Source organism: Oratosquilla oratoria, chromosome 8, assembly GCF_046742065.1.
Source record: "Oratosquilla oratoria isolate Oo_2021 chromosome 8, ASM4674206v1, whole genome shotgun sequence".
In the NCBI taxonomy this organism is placed as follows: Eukaryota; Metazoa; Arthropoda; class Malacostraca; order Stomatopoda; family Squillidae; genus Oratosquilla; species Oratosquilla oratoria.
The window spans coordinates 24,130,536-24,153,877 of NC_134784.1; the positions used below are offsets into that span (position 1 = coordinate 24,130,536).

Consider the following 23,342-nt stretch of genomic DNA (forward strand, 5'->3'; position numbering starts at 1 on the left):
AATCATCTTAGTGAGCGTATTTTGAAATATTTCCCACATCTGATCTACAGGTCTTTCGTTTAATTTTGCCTCCCAATCTGTAAGCTGAAGCTCCTGACGTAGTCCTATGAACTGAGCTTTACTGAAATCGGGTATTTTAGAAACACAAGTATCTATTCTAAAATTGTTTTGGAGTTTGAATCTAACTAAGTTGTAATCGCTATTTGCAACAGATTCACCGACTTCTACATCAGTTACCATGCTTTCGCGGCTAGTGATCAAAAGATTGAGTAAGTTTCCATATCTTGTGGGCTCTTTTACATGCTGAATTAAGTAATTGTCACCAAGAAAATCAATCAAGCGACTACCTATATGGCCATGTTCAAGGGTCATCCAATCAATGTCAGTAAAATTGAAATCACCCATTATCAATAAATCCCGGTTGCAGAAACTAGACAGTTCTTGAAATAACAGTTTGTCGTCTGCTAATGATGTCTTTGGCCTATATATTACACCTATATTCATTTTTTGCCCATTTGTTTGGGTTAACTCAACCCACAAACTATCATATGCATCCTGTTTCACTTTCTCTAAAACACAAGCATGAACATTGTTTTTAACGTACAATAGAACACCCCCACCTTTCTTGTGGTTTCATCCATCATCCATATACAACCATTCTCCATTCACCCCTGTCTTGTCCTCTCAAGTCCTTCCTCAATGGACATTCCCCCCCTTCCCCAAAGCCCCCTTTACCTCATCCATGTGTCCAAACCATCCTAATACTCTTTCATCAACCCTATCTCCCAACTCCCTTTCCACCCCTGTTCTCCTCCTCATTTCTCACTCTATCTATTCTAGCATACAAATGTAAAATGACTTGATCCCATCTAATCCTGTATCAAGGTGTCCCCTGAATATACAAAATGATGTATGGGGTCCACAAAGCTTGATAGGTTGAGAAACACTGCTCTAATATACTTTATTCATCTTTCCCTCTTTGCCCCCACCACCTCCTCTCCACCTGACCCTTCCCCTCACTTCCCTTCGAAACAGCTTTCTAACCCTCCTCTAAACCTTTAACCAAATTCCCACCCCAACCCACATCTGCCCTTCTCCCTCCCCAGCACCTCCAACATGCCTTCCTAAATCTACCCTGCAACCAATCCTAATACTCCCACCCATCTCCCCCTCCACAGCCCTCACTTCTTCATCATCACATTCAATTACTCCCACTCTGCCGCCTCCCACACCATCCATACACACTTTGTCACTTCCTCCCTGAAACATCCCTACTCCACATCTTCCTCCCCCAACACCTCCCACACCTCTCCTGGCATGTCCCTTTTTTTCTACAAAGGATTATAAAGGAAGAGTATGCCAACAGGAGACCTTTTGGTCCATAACTAGGTCAGATTATATATATATATATATTATATATATTATATATATATATATATATATATATATACATACAGGGTGTGGCAGGTATTTGAGAACAAAGGAGATTGTTTGTAATAAGGTTTATTAGCATTTTAGTATATATTTAAATTAGCATTTATTGTATTCTATACATTAACACAAAGCAAATGCACTGTTTCACTCAATGAAACCTCCATCCTTGTCAATGATATCTTCCAAGCGACGTCTAAATCGTTGGCAAGCACCAATGAGTTGACTCTTGGGGATGTTAGCCATTGCAGCGACAATGGCTTCTTGGAGAGATGCTATAGTGTTGTGAGGTTTACGATTAGACTCCCTCTCAACTACGCCCCAAACATAATAGTCCAAAGGATTGACATCAGGGGAGCTAGGGGGCCACATGTTGGGGGTTACGTGGTCATGAAAATTGGTGGCCATCCATTCTTGGGTTGTGTGAGCTGTATGGGATGGAGCAGAGTTTTGCTGGAAGACGTACGGCCTGCCACGTGCTACACCATCCATCCAAGGCTTTACAACAGTCTCCAACACTTCAGTGTAAGAAGATGCATTGACACGAAGTCCTTGGCGGAAAAAAAGGGAGGCATCACATCGCCTTCACTGCTCACGACACCCAGAACCATCACTGATGCTGGAAATTTAGTATGCATAAGCGTTGGAACTTCACCTGCAGTTTGACACAACCAACGATCGTTCCTCCTATTCACCTTCTGGTCCTGAACAAAGTTCTTCTCATCAGAGAAGAACCAAAGGATTCCTGGTTCTTCAGGATGTTTTAACTTGTTCAAAAGACGTCTGGCCCTGATGACTCGGTTCTCACGTGTCTTCTGTGACATGAACTGTCCTCTTCGGATCACATACGACTTACAGTATACCGGAGATCTTCGTGAACAACACGTCGAATGGTGGCCTCATCAACTTGAAAATCCTTGGCCAGTGCCCTCATGGACTTCCCAGGGCTTTCATCAATCGCCGATTGAATAGCATTTATGAATTCTGATGTTCTGATGCTGTCCGATCGTCGGGAATGTTGTTTACGTTGCGATGTACTTGCCACATTGCCTCTGGCATCCACAAGTTCCCTTCTGACCTTATAAACGAAGGACCGGGCAACATTAAGGAAGTCAGCAATTTCAGAATTAGTATGCCCAGCTGCTATAGAGACAATAACTGCATGCCTTTTCATTTCTTGGGTAATATTTGATCGTGCAATTTTCAGCTGTAAAAGAAAAGGAATGGTTAGCTATGGTGTCTAAACTACTAGACCACTTAGATGATGCGTTCTCAAATACCTGCCGCACCCTGTATGTATATATATATATATATACAGTGGCCGCGAAAAGTTTGGGCACAAAATTATAGGCTCCCCAACTTTCAGTTAAACTCAAAACATGCGAAAAATACAACTTTCCGCCCAAACTTTTCATTATTTTTCAATGCTAGCGTGTATACGTCCCATACACATGTGAGTATCAGTCAGTCATATGACCCACTCACCCCTCCTCTCAACTACCCCAACCACACTCTGGACTTACTGGCGCCACCATTTCCTGCCAAGATATTGCTGAGCTAAACATCACGAGGATCAAGCAACACACACACACACACGAACACACACTCATAAGTGCAATCAACCACCAACACATTACATTACAGAACTACCCCATAATAACGAGCTCTTCCCCCCCGGGAAATATTATAATATATAAATAGAAATGTAATAAATACTTAAGTACCAGCTGAGCATATTGTGGGAGACTGAATACTCCCACTAAAAACTGTGTAAGTACGATTGCTGGTAACCAAGCGGCGGCGGTCGGTCGATGACTTACAATGTGCACTGTAGTGATAAGGAAGATGTGATAAATACTATTGATTTAGAACATTTAATTGTGTAGTGACAATAAGTGATTAAAGTGGAACAAAGTGACAATTGGTGTTTCACAGTCGCCTGCACCTTTGGGGATACAAAGACTGGTGGCAGCTAAAGTCGTCCCCACACCTCTGAAGAAAACCGCCTGTTTCTGAAGAAAACCGTCTGTCTCTGAAGAAAACACGTCTGAGTAGGTCACCCCGCCACCCGACTTCAGTCGAGCCAGCACGGTCCATCGCTCGTCTACCTCAGAAACATATCCACCTCCTCACACCAACCGCTCCCTCTGCATCGGTCCGAGCTAACCTTCACTCTGAGAGGTACCCACCTCCCCGCACCAACCGTTCCTTCCCAGACGCGCACCAACAGTCACTCCACCTGCCTAATTAATCACGTCCCTGTCACCCAGTGCATATCAAGTACGTTAATATCGCCGACCCATCTCACAACTACCTACTGACTACAGGTAACATAACAAATTTCTTCAACTTACCTCCACTACATCTCAGTATGATAACCATACATTACCCCTTCAAATTCCAATCTGATACTCGCACTTCCTTTCCATGCGAGCATCATTCACCGAGCCCTCGGGATTTCCATCGCCTGTGCACAGACCCGGTAAGAACCACCTCATCCTCTAACCCTCACCACCGCCCTCCTCCTCCGAGTGTCGCGTTTCACCAAGAAATCGCAACGTCAGCACACATCCCCGCTGCACATCCCCTCACCACTCGCTTCAGCTCACGGTATCAAGGTAACCTCCATACCTTTAGATACCCACGTGCCCAACACACGTACACCTTAGCCATGTAACAACTATGTAATCTCGCACATATATTAGCATATTGTCATTTAGATTTTTTTCTCTCCAAAAATTATCATTAAGTAATACTCTTCAATCTGCCCATTACCAATATATATATATATATATATATATATATATATTCCACAGTTAATATTATTTCATTACAAATTTTCCCTGTTTGTATATAGCATATATACACCTTTTTTGGTTATCATACTTTTGTCATATTGTAACAAATAGCTCTTACATGTTTATAATTCAACATTTAACATATTTTGCCTATCTTTAAATCAATATATATTATTATATGCAATAACCTTTACTATATTTCACTATTACTAAATATCATATGCATATGCATTCCTTCAGACAAGTAATTCTGTTTTCTACTTAAATTTTTTTATCAATGTAACCTACCTTTCATAATTACTGCTGTTAACCAACCTTATATATATAGTTACTTATATTATATGGACATTAGCACAATATTTAACTCCTTACTATTATAAGCATAATATCATAATAATTAACTCCTTACTATATCATATTATTTCCACATTTTTATATTATTATATGTATATACATATTTTTATGATTTTACATATGTAATCCCATTATACCTAATAACTGTTGACACCCTATACCCCCCCTCCCCTAGCTAAACATAACATATTAACCCCTTAGCTACTGTATACCAAATATTTCTAATTTAACTATTTTAAACTAGACCACCCATCTCACCTAACTATTAAGTAATACATGCATCTCTAGTTAACCACTAACATGGCAACAGGAACAAGAAGTAAAATCATAAAAAAAGATAGAAAACATTCTCTCTAAATCACAAGAGGAAAAACAATCACAGGACCTAAACAATGAAAAAGACGACCCAGACCCTCATCAAATAAATCCACGGATTGACATTGCCACCCAACAGTTAGAAAATGACCACTCACATCACTCTGACAAAGCTGCTCCCACGGCAGGTACCCCTACAATCCCTCTTTATGAGAATGATATCTTAGCTTTTTTTAACCAACCCCCTCAAATAGACCCCTTTCACCCCTCACAACTACAACCACCCATTCCTCCCATCCAGCCAAATATGCAAACTACACCTCCTATAAGCCATAATCAGTTCAACCCCCATATCCCAACACACAATACCCCCCTCCCATTCAACCACAGTACCAACCACCACCTAACCTTCCTCCAAACCCACAATATTATCCTTACCCACAACCTCAATCAACAATAATTAACAACTATCAAACCATAACCCCCCTCACAGAAATCCCAACCTTTTCCCAAGATAGTGGATTATCCATAAATGACTTCTTGACAGCATGTGACCTGTTTTTCTCAAAAAACAAACACTACTCTGACTCAGATAAAATAAATTTGTGCCGTCAGAAAATAGACCCATCTGACATTTGCCGTTCAAAGGCAAGGATGCTAGACAGTTTAGTTGCATGTGGAATCACATATCAAGAATATAAACACCACCTTCTTAATGTCTTTCACAACAAACAAGCTAACAACATCACCTTCCTCCTCACTTTCCTAAATAACACTAGAATCCAACCACATTCCGTTACAAACATTATGGATTTCGTAGCAAACGGAATTAAAGAAGTCAGAGAGGACCTGGAGAATAACTCTCCTTGGATCCACACTGACCAATTTGGTCAAAAGGTCATGACCCCAAAAAACTTACTAACATTCTTTGAGATAGGTTTCTATCTCTCCCAACTCCCTCCAAAGTGTTTAAAGGAAGCCTCCAAAAGGGAACTAAACACTAGAAACCCTCTAGCTTATACCTATATCTTAGACATCATCAATGCTTGCAATGTATCATTAGACACCCTCCACTATCTCCCCAGACTAAATAGCCTTCACTCACAGCAGCCCCCTCCCACCAATCAAGGACAACCTTCTAAGTGGTGCTCCAACCATTCATCACCCAGTCACAACACTAGAGACTGCAACCAAAAACAACAAATGCAAACACAGGCACCACGCCACCCTATCCCTTGCTCAGTTCATGGAACCATTTCCCACACCGATGCCCAATGTCGAACACAGCAACAACAATACCCGCAGGTACAACACCACCCCATCCCTTGCTCAGTTCATGGTACTACCTCCCATACAGATGCGCAATGCAAGGTGCAATATCAAACCATACAAGTTCCACCCCCCTCCAAACCTCCACTCCTACCTACACCAACACATCCAAACAAATACTGCAGCCTACACAAAACAACAACTCACTCCAACGAAGAGTGTTACCTACAGAAATCACAACCACAACCTCACCAGAGAACTAACCAACCATTCACCACCCCTCGACAAACAGCTCCCTCCCACACGACACGCACAACTCAACACCGATTGGGGGAACGTGTACCAGCCTCATGCACCAAACCACCATAGGAATATCTCTCACACAACACAACTACGTCACCCTAAAAGTGACTTTAGATCAACTCACAGTTGACATGATGGTTGATACAGGAACAAACCTGAACATCATCCCAAGAGCTCTCTATGAAGCATTAAATGACCCACCCCAAATTCAATTTTCCAATATGGAAGGACTCCTAATAGAAGGGAGCACCATTTCTCTACACGACACCATAGACTTAAACATAGAAGTCAACAACTTCCAAGTAGGTTTCACACCTTTCCACATAGCTGACGAATGGAGTCTCGATCAACAAGGTATAATAGGATTAAAATCATTGAGGACATGGAAAACTATTATAGACCTAGACAAAAATAACATCTCCTTCTCAGATGTGAATGATGAGCCAACTGTCACTGAGACACCCGACTCAGACACACAACCTCTCTCATGTCTCCCTTCCTCAAATACTCCAATTCCAACTAACAGCTATTCCTTCCGACCACCCCCTTATGTCACCTCAAAGGCATTGATGTCTAACACAGTCATCATCCCCCCCTAGACATTCCATGACTGTCCCACTATTCATACCCGGAGCAATCGGACATCAGGACGCCATAATTGACTCAGAAACGTCTAGACTTACCAACATCTCAATTGAACACTCTTGGGACATAATCCAGGAAAATAGAACGGCCTTAGCCATGTTAACTAACCTCTCAGACCAACACCGTAAAATCAAGAAGAATACTAACATTTGCACAGTCCACCTCCATAATTCCCCTATCCAGGAACCACTCCCTCAACACATCAACCCAGTAAGACCAACACAACCCCTCACCCCTATCAATCCAGACCAAATCATAACATCAGCTGACGGAGAAATTCATAACGAGCTATTAGCTCTCCTACAGAGGAATAGATCAGCTGTCGCCTTAGAAGGTGAACCACTAGGCAAATGTGATATAATCAAACATCACATCCAAATTCCCCCTAACACTCCCCCTTCATACACCCCCGCTTACCGCATTCCTCACAGTAGGAAATCCCAAGTCAATAGCAGTGTACAAGAGATGATACACCAAGGCGTAATTTCCCATTCAGACTCCCCATGGAACAGTCCCCTCTTTTTGGTCCCTAAGAAAGACGGAACCTTACGCCCTGTTGTGGACTTTAGGAAAGTCAACCACCTCACTCAATCTGACCCCCACCCACTACCTGCCATGCAGGACGTCCTCCAATCAATAGGGAACAATAACACAGTTTTTTCCACTATCGACCTTAAGTCTGCCTTCTGGCAAGTGGAATTATCTGAGGAATCTAAACCCGTAACTGCATTCTCCACTGATAAGGGACACTTTCATTTCGAACGTATGCCCTTTGGCCTCAAGAATGCCCCCTCAACCCAACAACGGTTGATGACCTGCATATTCAGTGACATGATAGGAGTCTCATTATTCGTCTATTTAGACGACCTCATTATATATAGTCCCACAGAAAGAGACAACCTTAACACTTTAGAGATTGTCATCAAACGTCTCAAATATACGGGGTTAAAGATTCAATTAAGGAAATGTAGATTCCTCATGAAGGAACTCACCTTCCTAGGCCATAAAGTGGATGCAAAGGGGATCCATACAAACACAGACATAATAGATGCCATAAACAGCTTCCCAATCCCCAGAAACACAAATGAAACTAGAAGTTTCGTAGGGCTTGCATCATACTACAGACATTTTATACGAAACTTTGCTGATATTGCTTCCCCTCTGACCAAATTCACAAGGAAAGGCGAACCATTTCAATGGTCAGAGACAGAACAGCAAAGTTTCGACACACTCAAACACGCACTTACCACAGCCCCTGTACTAGTTTTCCCTGACATGAAGAAAGAATTCCTTCTTTACACAGACGCCTCCTCTAAAGGTATAGGCGCAGTCTTACAACAAAAGGGTGACAATGGCAAAGAGCACCCCATAGCCTACGCAAGTAGAGTCCTTAATAAGGCTGAGAGTAACTATTCTACTACTCACAAAGAAGGGTTAGCTATAGTTTGGGCACTTAAACATTTCAAACACCTCATTCTAGGGTACAATATAAACATCTTTACAGACCACCAACCCCTAGTTTACCTATTCAACACAAAAGACCTACACGGCAGAATTGCTAGATGGAAAACCACCTTACTGGACTTTGATCCAAAAATCACATACTTGCCTGGGAAAGCTAACGTAGTAGCTGACTCATTGAGCAGACAATCTCACATCTCACCACTAACCCAAACCACATGCATACCTATGCAAGAACTTAGAGATGAAACTGACAGAGACCCAATATGGTCCCCAATAAAACAGCATCTCCTTTCACAAACCCCCTTACACTCCCGACCACCTGTCCCTATTGAGGAACTCAAACTGGTCGACGGAGTCATAAGGAGAACCATTAACACAAGAGAGGTTACTGTCATCCCCAGAGCCCTTGTCCCCAAAGTCCTACACATATTGCACGACAGTGCAATGGGAGGCCACTCGGGCAGGGATAAGACACTAAACACTGCTAGGCACACATACTACTGGCAAAATATGAAAAGAGACATAACCATGCATATTGACTTTTGTGTCACTTGCAACCAAAACAACTCAACATCAGAGATATCCCACTCCCTGCTGAGCCATGGGAAACACTTGGCATTGACCTACTAAAAATGCCGAGCCATCAAGGTTCCAATTTTGTACTCACGGCAGTAGACTACTTCTCTAAATACACGATCCTAATTCCACTCCAAGACAAAACAGCAGAGACTGTAGCCAAAGCCCTAGTTAACAATATCTTTTGTAGATACAACATACCACACACAATGTTATCTGACAATGGCTCAGAGTTTAAAAACGAGGTGATGCGCGAAATAGCACACCTCTACAACATTGACCAAACATTTGCCACTGCATACCACCCCCACCCTTATACAACCTAGATAACCTCACACACTGCATCAAAAGAGGTATGCAAACCATTTACAAACAAGTTAGAGCAAACTTGAAAGAAGCCCAGGAAAAGACAAAGACAAAACAACACAAACGCTCAATCCCACTTGACATAATGCTTGGTGACACTGTCATGGTCAAAGACTCAACCAGGACTAACAAACTCAGACCCAAGTTCTTAGGTACCTTCACAGTCACAAGCTCACTCCCTAACAATGTTTTTCTACTAACAGATCCTTCCGATCACACAACCGTGACCATACATGGAGAGAAGCTGAGAAAGGTCAAACTCAACCTCGACCCAATCCCACTTCCCATCAACAACCCACCTACCACGACCACACATAACTCACCCAAACGCAAGTCTCATCCCATGACTCTGCGTCGACGCAACTAAACATGCACTCTAGCTCTCGCCCCTGAAGTTGCAGGACGTCATGTATCTATCAGTGGAGGTTAAAATGGCCCATTTCCAATAAGAAACTCCTTTTCCGCATATCTAATGAAACTTCTCCACTTCCTTCCGACCAATATAACCTTAGCGAGAGTCAGATAAACATATCCTCATTCACTGAGACATAACCTTCATCCTCCAAAATGAAATCCATCATTAATTACCCACCTTAAACATAAACTATCTTTAAAAAAAAAAAAAAATTATTCTTAGCAACATACCTATGGACCCGATCAAGACATTCTCCCCTTCGGAAATCTACCCCTACCCACCCATACCTAAGGTCCCCGCTACCATCCTTCCAAGTAAAATAGACATGGTACACCCACTGAATAAATCAACTACTCTTGACACGGACTCACTTGACCTACACTACAAGGTACTGCCATATACCTCCACAGCCCTTTCACTCTTAATCATTCTCTTTATACTGGTAATATTGACCAAATTCTGTTGCACGAAGTAAAAACTTCCAAAACCTTTCAACCCCCATCCCCGATTTACTGTAAACCTAGATTAAGTTTATTCTTGTGTCTCACCCAATATCTTAAATAACAATAATTCTTACGAGAACCCATTCATACTGTGAAATATAACAAGTGTTAAGTGACACACCCAACTGACCATGGAGCAGTGTTTGAAAATGAGATTCCCTACAGTGATGTGTGACATAACACATGAACAATAGAACATTGGGAAATGTGAATTCTAACAGTGACATGTGAAATATAGTATAACCTTTCGTGTGATAATGGATATAACATGTAATCTGGTGAGACACAACGTTACTCTTCTGAGACACAACATCGCATACCCATACCTACAGTTCAAGATGCCCCTTTGGGACCTTCAGATTCGCTTCAGCAACACACCCCCCATCTTCACATTTAGTCAACCAGGATTTTGTGTCTCTGATTTTTTTTTTCCTTTCCACTGTTTAACCATAAGTATAGATTTTTTTTCTTTCTTTTTTTGTTAACCATGTAACCTTAGGTGCCGGGTGCCACCTAACCCCAGGGGGAGAGCGATATGTATACGTCCCATACACATATTGTGGGAGACTGAATACTCCCACTAAAAACTGTGTAAGTACGATTGCTGGTAACCAAGCTATTGTGCGTGTTCAGCACTTTGCTGAACGAAACCGAGCCGCACCGGACAGGAGCGGCGGTCGGTCGATGACTTACAATGTGCACTGTAGTGATAAGGAAGATGTGATAAATACTATTGATTTAGAACATTTAATTGTGTAGTGACAATAAGTGATTAAAGTGGAACAAAGTGACAATTGGTGTTTCACAGTCGCCTACACCTTTGGGGATACAAGCGTTTGTACCCGTATTTAGCCGAGACAATACGCACTACTTAGCAACTCTGTTTAGGCGCACTCGATGTCACGTGGAGTCAGTTTCTAAACATCTCTCACGGGGAGTAGTCTTTTTTTTGCGGTGGTCTCTGTTTTTGTGCCTTGATATCTCCGTAATGGGAAGTGGTAAAGAGCTGGGAAGAGACACAGTTGTTACAATCATAACCCTCTATAAGGAGGGTTATAAGTGTAAAGATATTGCTACTCGTGTGGGAATTGGAGTGCGTCAAGTGCAAAAGTAGACCAAGAAATTTCGAGACGGAGGAAGTAACATCATTCCTACTCCAAAGCATCGCTCTGGTCGGCCAAGGAAGATATCAAATCGTACTTCTACGGTTACTAGGAGGCAGTTAGATAAAGATTCAATGCTCACAGCTCGAAAACTGAAAGAAAATAACCCTGCACTGCTGCATGATGTGTCTGTAAGATGTATTTCTGATCATTTAGCCAAAGATTTACAATACCGTAGTTGTTGTGCTAAAGTTCTTCCCCTCCAAAGTGCAAAAAACATACGTGATCGCATAGCATTTTGCAAGAAATATAAGGACTGGTCCTTAGAAGACTGGGAACGAGTATTGTGGAGTGATGAGTCAACGTTTGTGGTGTCGTCGGGCTGCAGGTCGAAGCGTGTGGGGCGCCCCAGGGGGTCTGACCCTAATGACCCTCGCTATACAGCTAAAGTGGTGAAACATGCTGCAAGTGTTATGGTGTGGGGATGCTTTGCATTTGGTGGAGTTGGCAATTTAGTGTTTCTTGCACAAAATGAGTGTGTAAATCAGCACACTTATTTCGAGTTATTGTGTGATAACCTGCCTGAAAGTTTTGAAAAGTGCAATGCTAGTTGGTTTATGCAGGACGGAGCTCCTGCTCACACAGCTCGGTCTGTTACCCAATGGTTAGAAGACTGTGGTGTTGATTACTTAAAAAAATGGCCTGGAAATTCTCCAGACCTAAATCCCATTGAGCACATATGGCATATAATTAAAAAACAGCTAAGCTAAAAACAGAAATACAGGATATTTGGGATAATATTATTCCTCAACACGTACAAAACCTGGCAAGATGCATCCCGGCACGTTTGGAGGTCATAAAGCTTAAAGGAAATTCGCTTGGTAAATAAGGTATGTAATAAGCCATTTATAGGTCTTTAAATGATTATTTAAATGTCACAAGTGTTTACATTTGTTACGCGCCCAAACTTTTCGTGGCCACTGTATATATATATATATATATATATATATATATATATATATATATATATATATATACAGTGAGTCCTCCTTATATGGTAATTCTTTATCTGGTAAATTCACAGTTACGGTATTTAGTAACTACTACCCTCAATTCTATTTACGGTAAGAAAAATTCACAGATACAGTATCTGCTAGGTATTTTGAAGAGGAAAGAGCAGGGAGAAGGTACATCTGCCATATCCTATTATTACATGTTATAATGGGTTCAGTATACAGTAATTTCAATTTGCGGTAAGGTTTTCAGGAATGCATATGCACCGTATAACGAGGACTTGCTGCATACATATACAGTCGTACCTCGGTACTCGACCATAATCCGTTCTGAGGTGGTGGTCGAGCACCGATTTGTTCGAACACCGAAACCAATTTTCCCATAAGAAATAATGGAAAGTATTTTAATCCGTTCTTACTATTAAGAAAAATACCTAAAATATTATAAGAACGTGTATCTAAACAACAATGAAGATGTAAATGTGCACAAGCAGTACATGATAAAGATAAATAAAGCATTATAAACCATTTTGTATAATTTACTTACGTTTTGGAGAGTGGTTGATGGCATACAGGAATGGATGTGGAGAGGACGGGAGGGAGGGTTACTCCTTGGAAGGGGAATCCCCTTCCATGATGACGCTAGGTAACGCGCCTTCAGGGGTTTTCTCCCTTCTCTCTCTCTTCCGTGGAGGTGAATCTGGCTGGGCAGTAGCCTTCCTCTTTTCTTTAAGAAGGAACCTGTCCATTGTCAGTTGCTTCTGCCTTTTCTGCACTATTTTTCGGAAGTGCGCCATAACAGTGTCATTGAAAATTATCACAGCACGGTTACCGACTGCTGTATCAGGATGGTATTTTTCAACAAACGCCTGCAACTCACCCCACTTAGCACACATGTCATTGATCACTGCACTGGAAGTCTCCTCTCTTACATCCTCATCTTCTGAGGATTCCTGCTCCTGAACCAAATCTTGCTGCTGCTGTTGTTGCAGGTACAATAACTCTTCTGTGGTCAACTCAGAAGAGTGGCCTTCCACAAGCTTATCGATGTCCTCCCTGTTGACCTCAATGCCCATACTTCTTCCCATGGAAAGAATGTCCTCCATGACAGCATTTTCTTCAGTAGTACATGTACCAGCAGGAATAACAGCAGCAGTGCTTGGACCAGCCTCATACTGGAAACCCTCGAAGTCCCTCTCAGGTACACACTCAGGCCAAAGTTTTCGCCATGCAGAGTTTAATGTCCTTTAAGTGACGTTACCCCAAGCTTGGTCTATTATGTTAACACAATTGAGGATATTAAAGTGATCCTTCCAAAATTCTCTAAGGGTCAACTGGGTATCACATGTCACATCAAAACACTTTCGGAAGAGGGCCTTGGTGTACAGTTTTTTAAAGTTAGCAATTACCTGTTGGTCCATAGGCTGGAGTAAGGGAGTAGTATTGGGGGGCAAGAACTTCACCTTGATGAAACTGTATTCATCTGTTAAGTCATCCTCTAGACCTGGAGGGTGTGCAGGGGCATTGTCCATCACTAAAAGGCATTTTAATGGCAACTTCTTTTCTATGAGGTATGCCTTAACTTGGGGAGCAAACACTTCATGGATCCATTCAGTAAAAAATTGTCTTGTGACCCACGACTTAGTGTTAGCTCGCCACATAACTGGTAACTTAGTTTTTATGATGTTATTTCTCTTGAATACACGGGGATTGTCTGAATGATACACTAATAAGGGCTTGATCTTACAGTCTCCACTAGCATTGGCACACAATAACAGCATTAGCCTGTCCTTCATAGGCTTGTGACCAGGCATTTTTGTCTCCTCCTTTGTGATGTACGTATTGGCCGGCAATTTCTTCCAAAACAGGCCGGTCTCGTCACAGTTAAACACTTGTTCAGGAACATACTCTTCAGCCTTGATGGTCTCGCTGAATTCTGTAACATATTTCTCAGCCGCTGCTTTGTCCGAACTGGCTGGCTGTATATATACAGGGTGTGGCAGGTATTTGAGAACAAAGGAGATTGTTTGTAATAAGGTTTATTAGCATTTTAGTATATATTTAAATTAGCATTTATTGTATTCTATACATTAACACAAAGCAAATGCACTGTTTCACTCAATGAAACCTCCATCCTTGTCAATGATATCTTCCAAGCGACGTCTAAATCGTTGGCAAGCACCAATGAGTTGACTCTTGGGGATGTTAGCCATTGCAGCGACAATGGCTTCTTGGAGAGATGCTATAGTGTTGTGAGGTTTACGATTAGACTCCCTCTCAACTACGCCCCAAACATAATAGTCCAAAGGATTGACATCAGGGGAGCTAGGGGGCCACATGTTGGGGGTTACGTGGTCATGAAAATTGGTGGCCATCCATTCTTGGGTTGTGTGAGCTGTATGGGATGGAGCAGAGTTTTGCTGGAAGACGTACGGCCTGCCACGTGCTACACCATCCATCCAAGGCTTTACAACAGTCTCCAACACTTCAGTGTAAGAAGATGCATTGACACGAAGTCCTTGGCGGAAAAAAAGGGAGGCATCACATCGCCTTCACTGCTCACGACACCCAGAACCATCACTGATGCTGGAAATTTAGTATGCATAAGCGTTGGAACTTCACCTGCAGTTTGACACAACCAACGATCGTTCCTCCTATTCACCTTCTGGTCCTGAACAAAGTTCTTCTCATCAGAGAAGAACCAAAGGATTCCTGGTTCTTCAGGATGTTTTAACTTGTTCAAAAGACGTCTGGCCCTGATGACTCGGTTCTCACGTGTCTTCTGTGACATGAACTGTCCTCTTCGGATCACATACGACTTACAGTATACCGGAGATCTTCGTGAACAACACGTCGAATGGTGGCCTCATCAACTTGAAAATCCTTGGCCAGTGCCCTCATGGACTTCCCAGGGCTTTCATCAATCGCCGATTGAATAGCATTTATGAATTCTGATGTTCTGATGCTGTCCGATCGTCGGGAATGTTGTTTACGTTGCGATGTACTTGCCACATTGCCTCTGGCATCCACAAGTTCCCTTCTGACCTTATAAACGAAGGACCGGGCAACATTAAGGAAGTCAGCAATTTCAGAATTAGTATGCCCAGCTGCTATAGAGACAATAACTGCATGCCTTTTCATTTCTTGGGTAATATTTGATCGTGCAATTTTCAGCTGTAAAAGAAAAGGAATGGTTAGCTATGGTGTCTAAACTACTAGACCACTTAGATGATGCGTTCTCAAATACCTGCCGCACCCTGTATATATATATCAAACAAAAATACAGATAAATGATAGTAAACAATAATAAATAAAATAAAATTAATGGTAGGAATTACAGCATATTACTCAGGTGTTTATCTAAATGAATCTTAAAACTTTGAGCTGTACTACATTGCACTGCCTCAGCAGGAAGTTTATTCCATTCATTTACTACACAGTTGGCAAAGCTGTTTCTACCCACTTCCAAATTAAATCTACTTCCTGACCTGTTTGACACCATTATACCATTATTGAGACCCTTTAAAGATGAAAATCAAGTCTGTAAACTAACCTTTGCCTTCTTTTTAGTACTTTTCTCACTCTTCTTTTCTTCAGAATCAAATCTTTCACCGTTTTTGACATCCGATTTAGGCTCATCCACAGAAAAGTCCATTCTGTTTATTATAGTGCTTTCTTCTGCTTTGGACACAGCTTTTCTTCTTTTCATTCCACCAGATTTGTTGTCCTCTTCAATTCCTTGACCTTGAGTTGCTGGTTCCTCTTTGACCATCACATTTCTCCCCTTCTTTCCATCAGCCTTTTCAATCTTCTCTTGGGTTTTTGTGGCCTTGCTGGTCCTCTTTCTCTTCTTTTTACTGCCATCCTCATGTTCCTCCTCTTTCGGCTCTGCTTTAACTTTGGCATCTTCCCTTTCATTTTCAGCGGCATCTATTTGTTTCTTGATCCCTATTCAAGTGGATGAAAATGTAAAATTCTTAACTACATGGGAAACTGTAATGTTATAACACCACTTAAAACCCACTACTGGAGAAATAACATCAGAAGTAGAGGAGATCCGTATATTTCAACTACTATCTGTAGTCCTCTTCAGCAGAATGGTTACAAAAAGATAGCGTACAGGTATAAATGAGGTAGTGAGGGGTACAGAGAAGGGACGGGGAAAAATGTGTGTGTGTGGGGGGGGGGGGGCTCAGGTTACATGCTCTTGATGTGGTTGGGTCAAGGATGGACAGTGGTATTTTGTCTGACCACTCTTGACTACTACATAGTAATATGACATCATTGTACCAATTGTCAAAAATTATACCATTGTCATACAGTTTATAGTAATTGCTCTTGCCATCAGTAAATCTTCAAATCAATAAAGCCATAAAAAAAACACCCACACGCAGATCATAAAATAATCAATTTACAATGGACTGCTGAATTCTATACTTCACTGAACTCCTCCAGATATGAACTCCACAAAGAAATTGCTCCCCAGATGAGGAAGAATTATACTGACATGCCTGTATTCAACTCACCACCTAAATTAAAACAGTACCAATACAGAATTGGCTAGGCAATACTTTTTTTTTTTAATCATTTTATTATGCTCAAAGAGCGGCAAGCCTAGTACATAGGTAATTAACTATTTACATGAGAATCGTGACTCATAGGACATGCTGTTCGACTGAGGTGGCAATTCATGGTCAAGTGCAAATTTTCAGAGGTTGGGACATAGTGGTGGACACGGTATACAATCAGTGGCAATAACAGCATGTATAAAACAATCACAGTCAACAGTATATACAAAACAAAAGTATGTACAATATTACAGGCAATAGACTAATCCAGCATTTCTCAACCAGGGTTCCTCGGAACTCTAAGGTTCCGTAAAAGGTCCCTAAGGGTTGCGCGAGAACAAGTGAGATAAGCTAATGCACTTTTTATTTTTTATTTAATCTCATTTACGTAATATAATCAAACACGCACGACATATTCTTGGTTATTGTAATAATGTAATATAGACATCATCCTACCTAACCTATTATTACTATGAAAATAAAATGAGAAAGATATGGTATATGTTTTTTTTGTTTTGTTTTTTTGTGCAGGGGTTCCTTGAGACATGCAATTTATTTTAAAGGTTACACAAAGGTAAAAAGGTTGAGAAAGCTGGACTAACCAATCACTTTGTTGCCCCAGGTCTCTCTAACCAGTAATACCCAATGGACAGGCCCTCTAGGTCACTCAAGGAAGAAACATTGCATTGTTGTCTGGGGTTTGTTGGTGTGGGGCAATGTAGGATGAGGTGCTTGTGTCCTCTTTGTGATGGCTGTATCTGAGGCAATTTAATTCTCGAACCATGTCTATTGTTTTGTGATCTGGATGTGAATGTATTGTATGGTATAAGCGGCAGGACTGTTATAAAGACAACAGGGCTTCCTTGGACTTTTTGAGAGAACACGGGGTTCTGCCGTCGTCTGTTAATTGACTGAGGTACAATAATAATCAGGCCATCAGCATCCGTGACGACAATTACGACCCAGATGATCTCTAGAATTTGAGGTACTGAATTATTAAATATAAGTTAGGTTACATAGGGTAGTTAGGTTAGGTAGATTAGGTTGGAATACGTGAATTTATCCTTTAATTTCTTCTACCTCGGCATCTATTGAAACAAACATGGCATATCATTCAACCTCCACAACCTTGTTCTTCAATAAATCAGTTTTAGCAACTTTTTTGTTATTGATTTCAGCCAAGAAAGCCACATATTACATTGATTGAATATTGATGTATTATAATTTACAAAATTAATAATTCATTTTCTATTGCTATATTTAATACTGCACAGGTGTGCACTTCTAAAAAATTTCCTAATCAAGCATCATATTCCTTCAAAACACAAAGTAAAATATAGGTAAGCCATGAACTATACTTTCAGTGGAAGATAAGTTCAACAGTAAAAAGTTACTAAAATATGGGTATTTTCCCACTTAGATTTTGTCATAAATAAAACTCATTTTGCGATATCCGACAAGTCACAAGGGAGAAAATTATGTTAGTGGATGGGATGTCCAGGATTCCTTTACCATCCTCAAAAGATACCTATTACAATACAGAAAGAAATTATACCTGGCATATTAGAGGGATGAAGGATCTCAATTATTGGGATCGCTTGAAAACACTGGGACTCTACTCCCAACAAAGGAGAGAAAGGTCATGGAAAATGGAAAATGGAAAATCCTGGTGGGCCTTGTTCCTGACCCCACGCCCTCAACAATCAAGCCTACAGTGAAAGGCACGGACGCAAGTGCAAGAGACAAACACTCACACCAAGAGCTCCAGAGAGGGTTAAGACCTTACTGGCATCCAGCTTGGGGCACGAGGGACCAAACAATTTCAACGCTCTTCTAAAACAAGTGAGAAAGAACCAACTGCCCAGTGGACAGCTTCAAACATGTGCTGGGCAGATTTCTATGGACGGTGCCAGACGAGCCCTCAGACTCAGTGCCAGACTACACTGCCATCAGAAGGTTGTCCTCCAACACAATAACAGACCAACTGGACCTTGTGAGGAGGGACAGCAGGACTGGCAGCAGCGGTAGATCACTACGGGTGTGAGGACAAGGTCTCACGAACCTCGGAACTTCTCCAAGTAAAACAATTAAATATCCAGTCAACAGATCATCATATTTTTAAAATTTAAATTAGCTGTGAACTGGGTGGAAAAGGAAGTTGAATATCTAACTGAGTATCAGTATGAGGTAAACTGTGTTACGTTATGTATCTTTGGAAATGTCAACAAGAACAACTTGTGGATTATTAAAAGAGAATTGTCTTCTACAATTAACTAGCGTAAAGTAAAGAAAGTAAAGTAAGTAAGTAAGCGTTACTTCAACGTCTAGTTACAATCTCACCGTTTATGGTCCTTCGTTTGGATGTCATAGCGTAAATCTTCTTATATGCTGGTACGTGAAAACTTATTTCAAGCTAACTATGCACTGCAAGGCAATCTTTCAATTACACTTTTAAACTAAACAACGTCTTCTACCATGCGTTTTTAAATGTTTCACTTCCAGTGATCCAATCTTGGCGCGTATTGTTTACACAGAATGAGACCTATCGCAGTGAGCAAATTGATACCAGACACCGCCAGATTTTGTAATTCTTGCCGGAAAATAAATACTTGTTGGGCAAGTTTTATAAGCTTACAGAGGTGTATCGTTGTACATTATTGTGTCTGAAATTTAAGTAAATTAATTTCATGATTGCAAACGGCATATAGCATTGTTTGAGCCTCTATTTATAATCACAGACGATATTCGTAAAACAGCCTATAATTGTATCAAGCCAAGCAATTTGTCATTTTCTACCGACTTCAATGGACGTATACTGATATATACTTTCATTTGAATGCACCAAGCAATAGGCAAATCCATGTAATGTATCGAAAATATAATTTTGCATCGAAGACTTAATTTTTTCGGTACGATAAACTTTGTCTTAAGTTATATATATATATATATATTTTTTTTTTAATCTGACGTGCAGTTTGCCACGGCACACGTAACATTAGTCATATTTGTTGGAAAATAGCTCCCAGCAGATCTAAGAGGCTATTATTTACAAAAATGTCGTTAACTTCGTACGTCCGCCACCACTGTTGTTATTTTTTTTTTATCTCACTGATTATCTTCATATACAGGACGTGACTGTGACATCCATTATTTTTCAACACTCAGATAAAATGCACAAACCGAAATCAATATCCTCTTATTTTCACTGCTCATAGTTACTTCAGTAAAAATAATTACCTATTTTTAGTTTTACCTTATAATTAAATTAACAAAGCCTTATCACACACCAGTAAGTAAAAATTATAACATTATGAGTCATGTTTTTAATTTTAAATACATTTATGCAGCAATTTATGGCGTATCTTTTTTTTAAAAATCAGTTTCCAAATTAGCTAAGTCACCCCTTTGCCTCGTGAAATCCGAGACAATTGAAAATTCTAGCGCTAATAGGAATCTACGAGCCTGACTGCGAAAGGTCCTATTACATCACATTCTTTACGTTTTCTTTTAATAAAACTTCGATAGAAAACTATGCTATGGTACACAATTTTGTTGTAATTTTCTTTCACCTCATTTTATACATTTCGATAAATGATTAAGAAATTCATTACGGCACGAACATTTACTGAAAGATTCTAAGTAAAACATGTGATAAGAATGCATCTTATACGAAAATTATTTTCCTGTGTGAATAATAATCATCCGGTTTTAAGAAACGGTTAGAAAACTTTATGGATGGGGATGACAGGTGGTAATGGACATGGAACTGCCTAGTCTAGGCCTTACGGTCTCTTGCAGTCTCCTTCAATCTTACGAGTTCTTAAATTCCAGTAGCAAAACTTGCAATTTGCACGAAAATTGTGTTCAGCACTGTTAGGCTGTCTTATGGAAATACAGTATTTAAGAAATTCAAATGAAGCTATCGTGTTATATACTTTATGAGAAGAAATGCAAATGTGAAACTTCAAACACATAAAAGATAAAACAATAATGTTCTTGTTCATAGGTTTGAACTGCATATACTGCAACTCTTCAAACGAAATAAATTTGGAATTAACTTCAGATTTTACCTGGAGCGGCTCATCAACTTCAGCCATCTTGAAGTTTTAATTTGAAGTGGGCAGAGTTGCAGAAGTAGAATTCGGTTCGATCATGCACATAAGTATTCCATACGCTTTTCCATATAATTTAGGAGTACATTTTCCGTAGTCTTAACAAGTTCCATAAACATAATCTTAATTAGTGCTTGATACTTGTGGAAAAACCTTGACTTGTAAGAAATAGTCCCGATACTTACAAAGAGTGTGAAGGTTGATGCGTTCTTCTTTTACTCTAGAAATCTTTCGATCCATAGGTCATCTTCAGGAGCTACAAGTTCATAGATATAGGAATAAGAAGGGACTATGGGGTACGTACTAGAGCAGACTACTTCCTTGCACGGGACCAGTTTTTATGGGAGAGGAAGAAAAGACTGGAGAATGTTTATAACAGGGGACCATTACCATGGACCACTTTTGAGGGATTTTTATTAGGGCTTGTGTTGCGCAGTGATTGGTGGGATAATTGTATTGGCCAAGAATCCCTGGGAAAGGTTGATCGCACACATACCCAAAGGGAGCCAAACTATTGGCGTGGCCAGCCTTAACGGCCCAATGCAGGACCGGACTATCCCCCCGAGGGACGATACGGCCACTGTCTCTTACCTGGTTCTCTTACCTGGTGGGCTTCCCATCCACATCCAGCTTATGATGTAGGCAAGGAAGCCGCACTCTGCTGATACGCCAGCCCATAATTCTACACATGACCTTTATATATTAATTGCAACTGGCTGGATAGTGTATCATAAGCAGCAACATTGCATGGAGCTGTGTCAAGGTGTCGATTGGTACTGCCTTATGCAATATAATCAAATAATATATCACCGAGATAAGCTGCAAGACCTCGTTTGAACACATCAATATCACTGCAGTTAACAAGTTCTGCTGGCAATTCATTCCACAGATTCACACATTTAATACTAAAATACCTTCTCCGCACTTCTACTTGTGTTCTGGTGTGACCAATTTTGAAGTCATGGCCCCTTGTGCTACTCAACAAGGGTCGAGGGAACAAGTCATCACGAGAAATTGCTAGTTTCCCATGGAAAATATGCCAACATTTAATTATAGCATGCCTAAGTAATCTCCCTTTAATTGAATATAAGTTAAGAGTCCTAAGTCGCTGCGAGTAATCCAAACCCTCCAATCCATGTATCTCCTTTGTACAGACTCCAACTGTCTAACATCTCCTACATAACCCAAGTTCCAAACTGAGGATGCATATTCAAGCAAAGGACGCACATGTGTGGTGAAAAGGGGAAACATAAAAGAGTCTTGCCGATTAACTGTTGATCGGAGAATACTGGTTGATACTCCACTTGCTTTATGTACAATATTAGAAATATGTTGGTGAAATTTAAGTTTGTTATCAATACACACACCCAAGTCCGTAACTGATTCCTGAAATGGAATAGATACGTTATTGACATGATAATGAACATCTACCAAATCTGTCCAAAAAACATTGCTTCTGGTAAACCTTATGGCAACACACTTTGCTGGATTGAGTGCAAGTCCCCAAGATTCAGATACCTGGTAGAGAGTATCAATGTCCACCTGACATCTTCTCACCGCAGTCAAGGCATCTTCATTTGAACATACCTCAATACTAACATACAGCTTCAAATCATCGGCAAATATCTTAGTAGGAGACCTGGTATTTGACGTAATGAAGTTAATGTACAGCAAGAAGAGTAGAGGCCCCAAAACTGATCCCTGAGGGACTCGACTGGTTACCTGCTTAGGTGAACTCTTAGCATGTGACACAACAACATTCATTACCCGTTCTGTAAGAAAATCTTTAATCCAGAAAAGAACTTTGCCTGTAATCCCTAGGTTTATCAATTTGTCCAACAAAATGTCATGATTAACAACATCAAAGGCCTTGGAATAGTCAAATAAAATCAAGTCAACTGTTTTTCCACGATCAAGTGCCAGAGTAATTTCATCATACGTGATCAATAACTGATCTTCGGTAGATCTTCCGGGGCGAAAACCAAATTGATCATGTGTTAACAGATTATTTTCCTCAATGTAATCATATATTAGTTTAGCAAGTATTCTTTCTAAGGATTTGCACACAACTGATGTTAATGATACAGGTCTATACATTAATGGATCT

The 23,342-nt window shown here is 40.6% G+C and overlaps 2 protein-coding genes across 2 annotated transcripts in view; one reads left to right on the forward strand and one right to left on the reverse strand.

The window, feature by feature from the left end:
• The window catches only part of LOC143027642 (putative endonuclease 4), a 40,100-nt gene extending 20,438 nt beyond the window's left edge, over positions 1-19,662 (reverse strand). The window contains exons 1-2 of the mRNA XM_076189037.1: positions 19,464-19,662; positions 16,109-16,503 (exon numbers count right to left, since the gene is read on the reverse strand). Of these exons, the coding sequence (XP_076045152.1) occupies positions 16,109-16,503; positions 19,464-19,491 (423 nt within the window). The 5' untranslated portion in view covers positions 19,492-19,662. The remainder of the gene's footprint in view (positions 1-16,108; positions 16,504-19,463) is intronic.
• On the forward strand, positions 2,913-13,083 carry LOC143027643 (uncharacterized). Its single transcript, XM_076189039.1, has 2 exons — positions 2,913-4,049; positions 9,725-13,083. The coding sequence occupies exons 1-2, from the start codon at positions 3,803-3,805 to the stop codon at positions 9,886-9,888; spliced, it is 411 nt and encodes a 136-aa protein (XP_076045154.1). The 5' UTR covers positions 2,913-3,802; the 3' UTR covers positions 9,889-13,083.
• Positions 19,663-23,342: the final 3,680 nt, after the last annotated feature.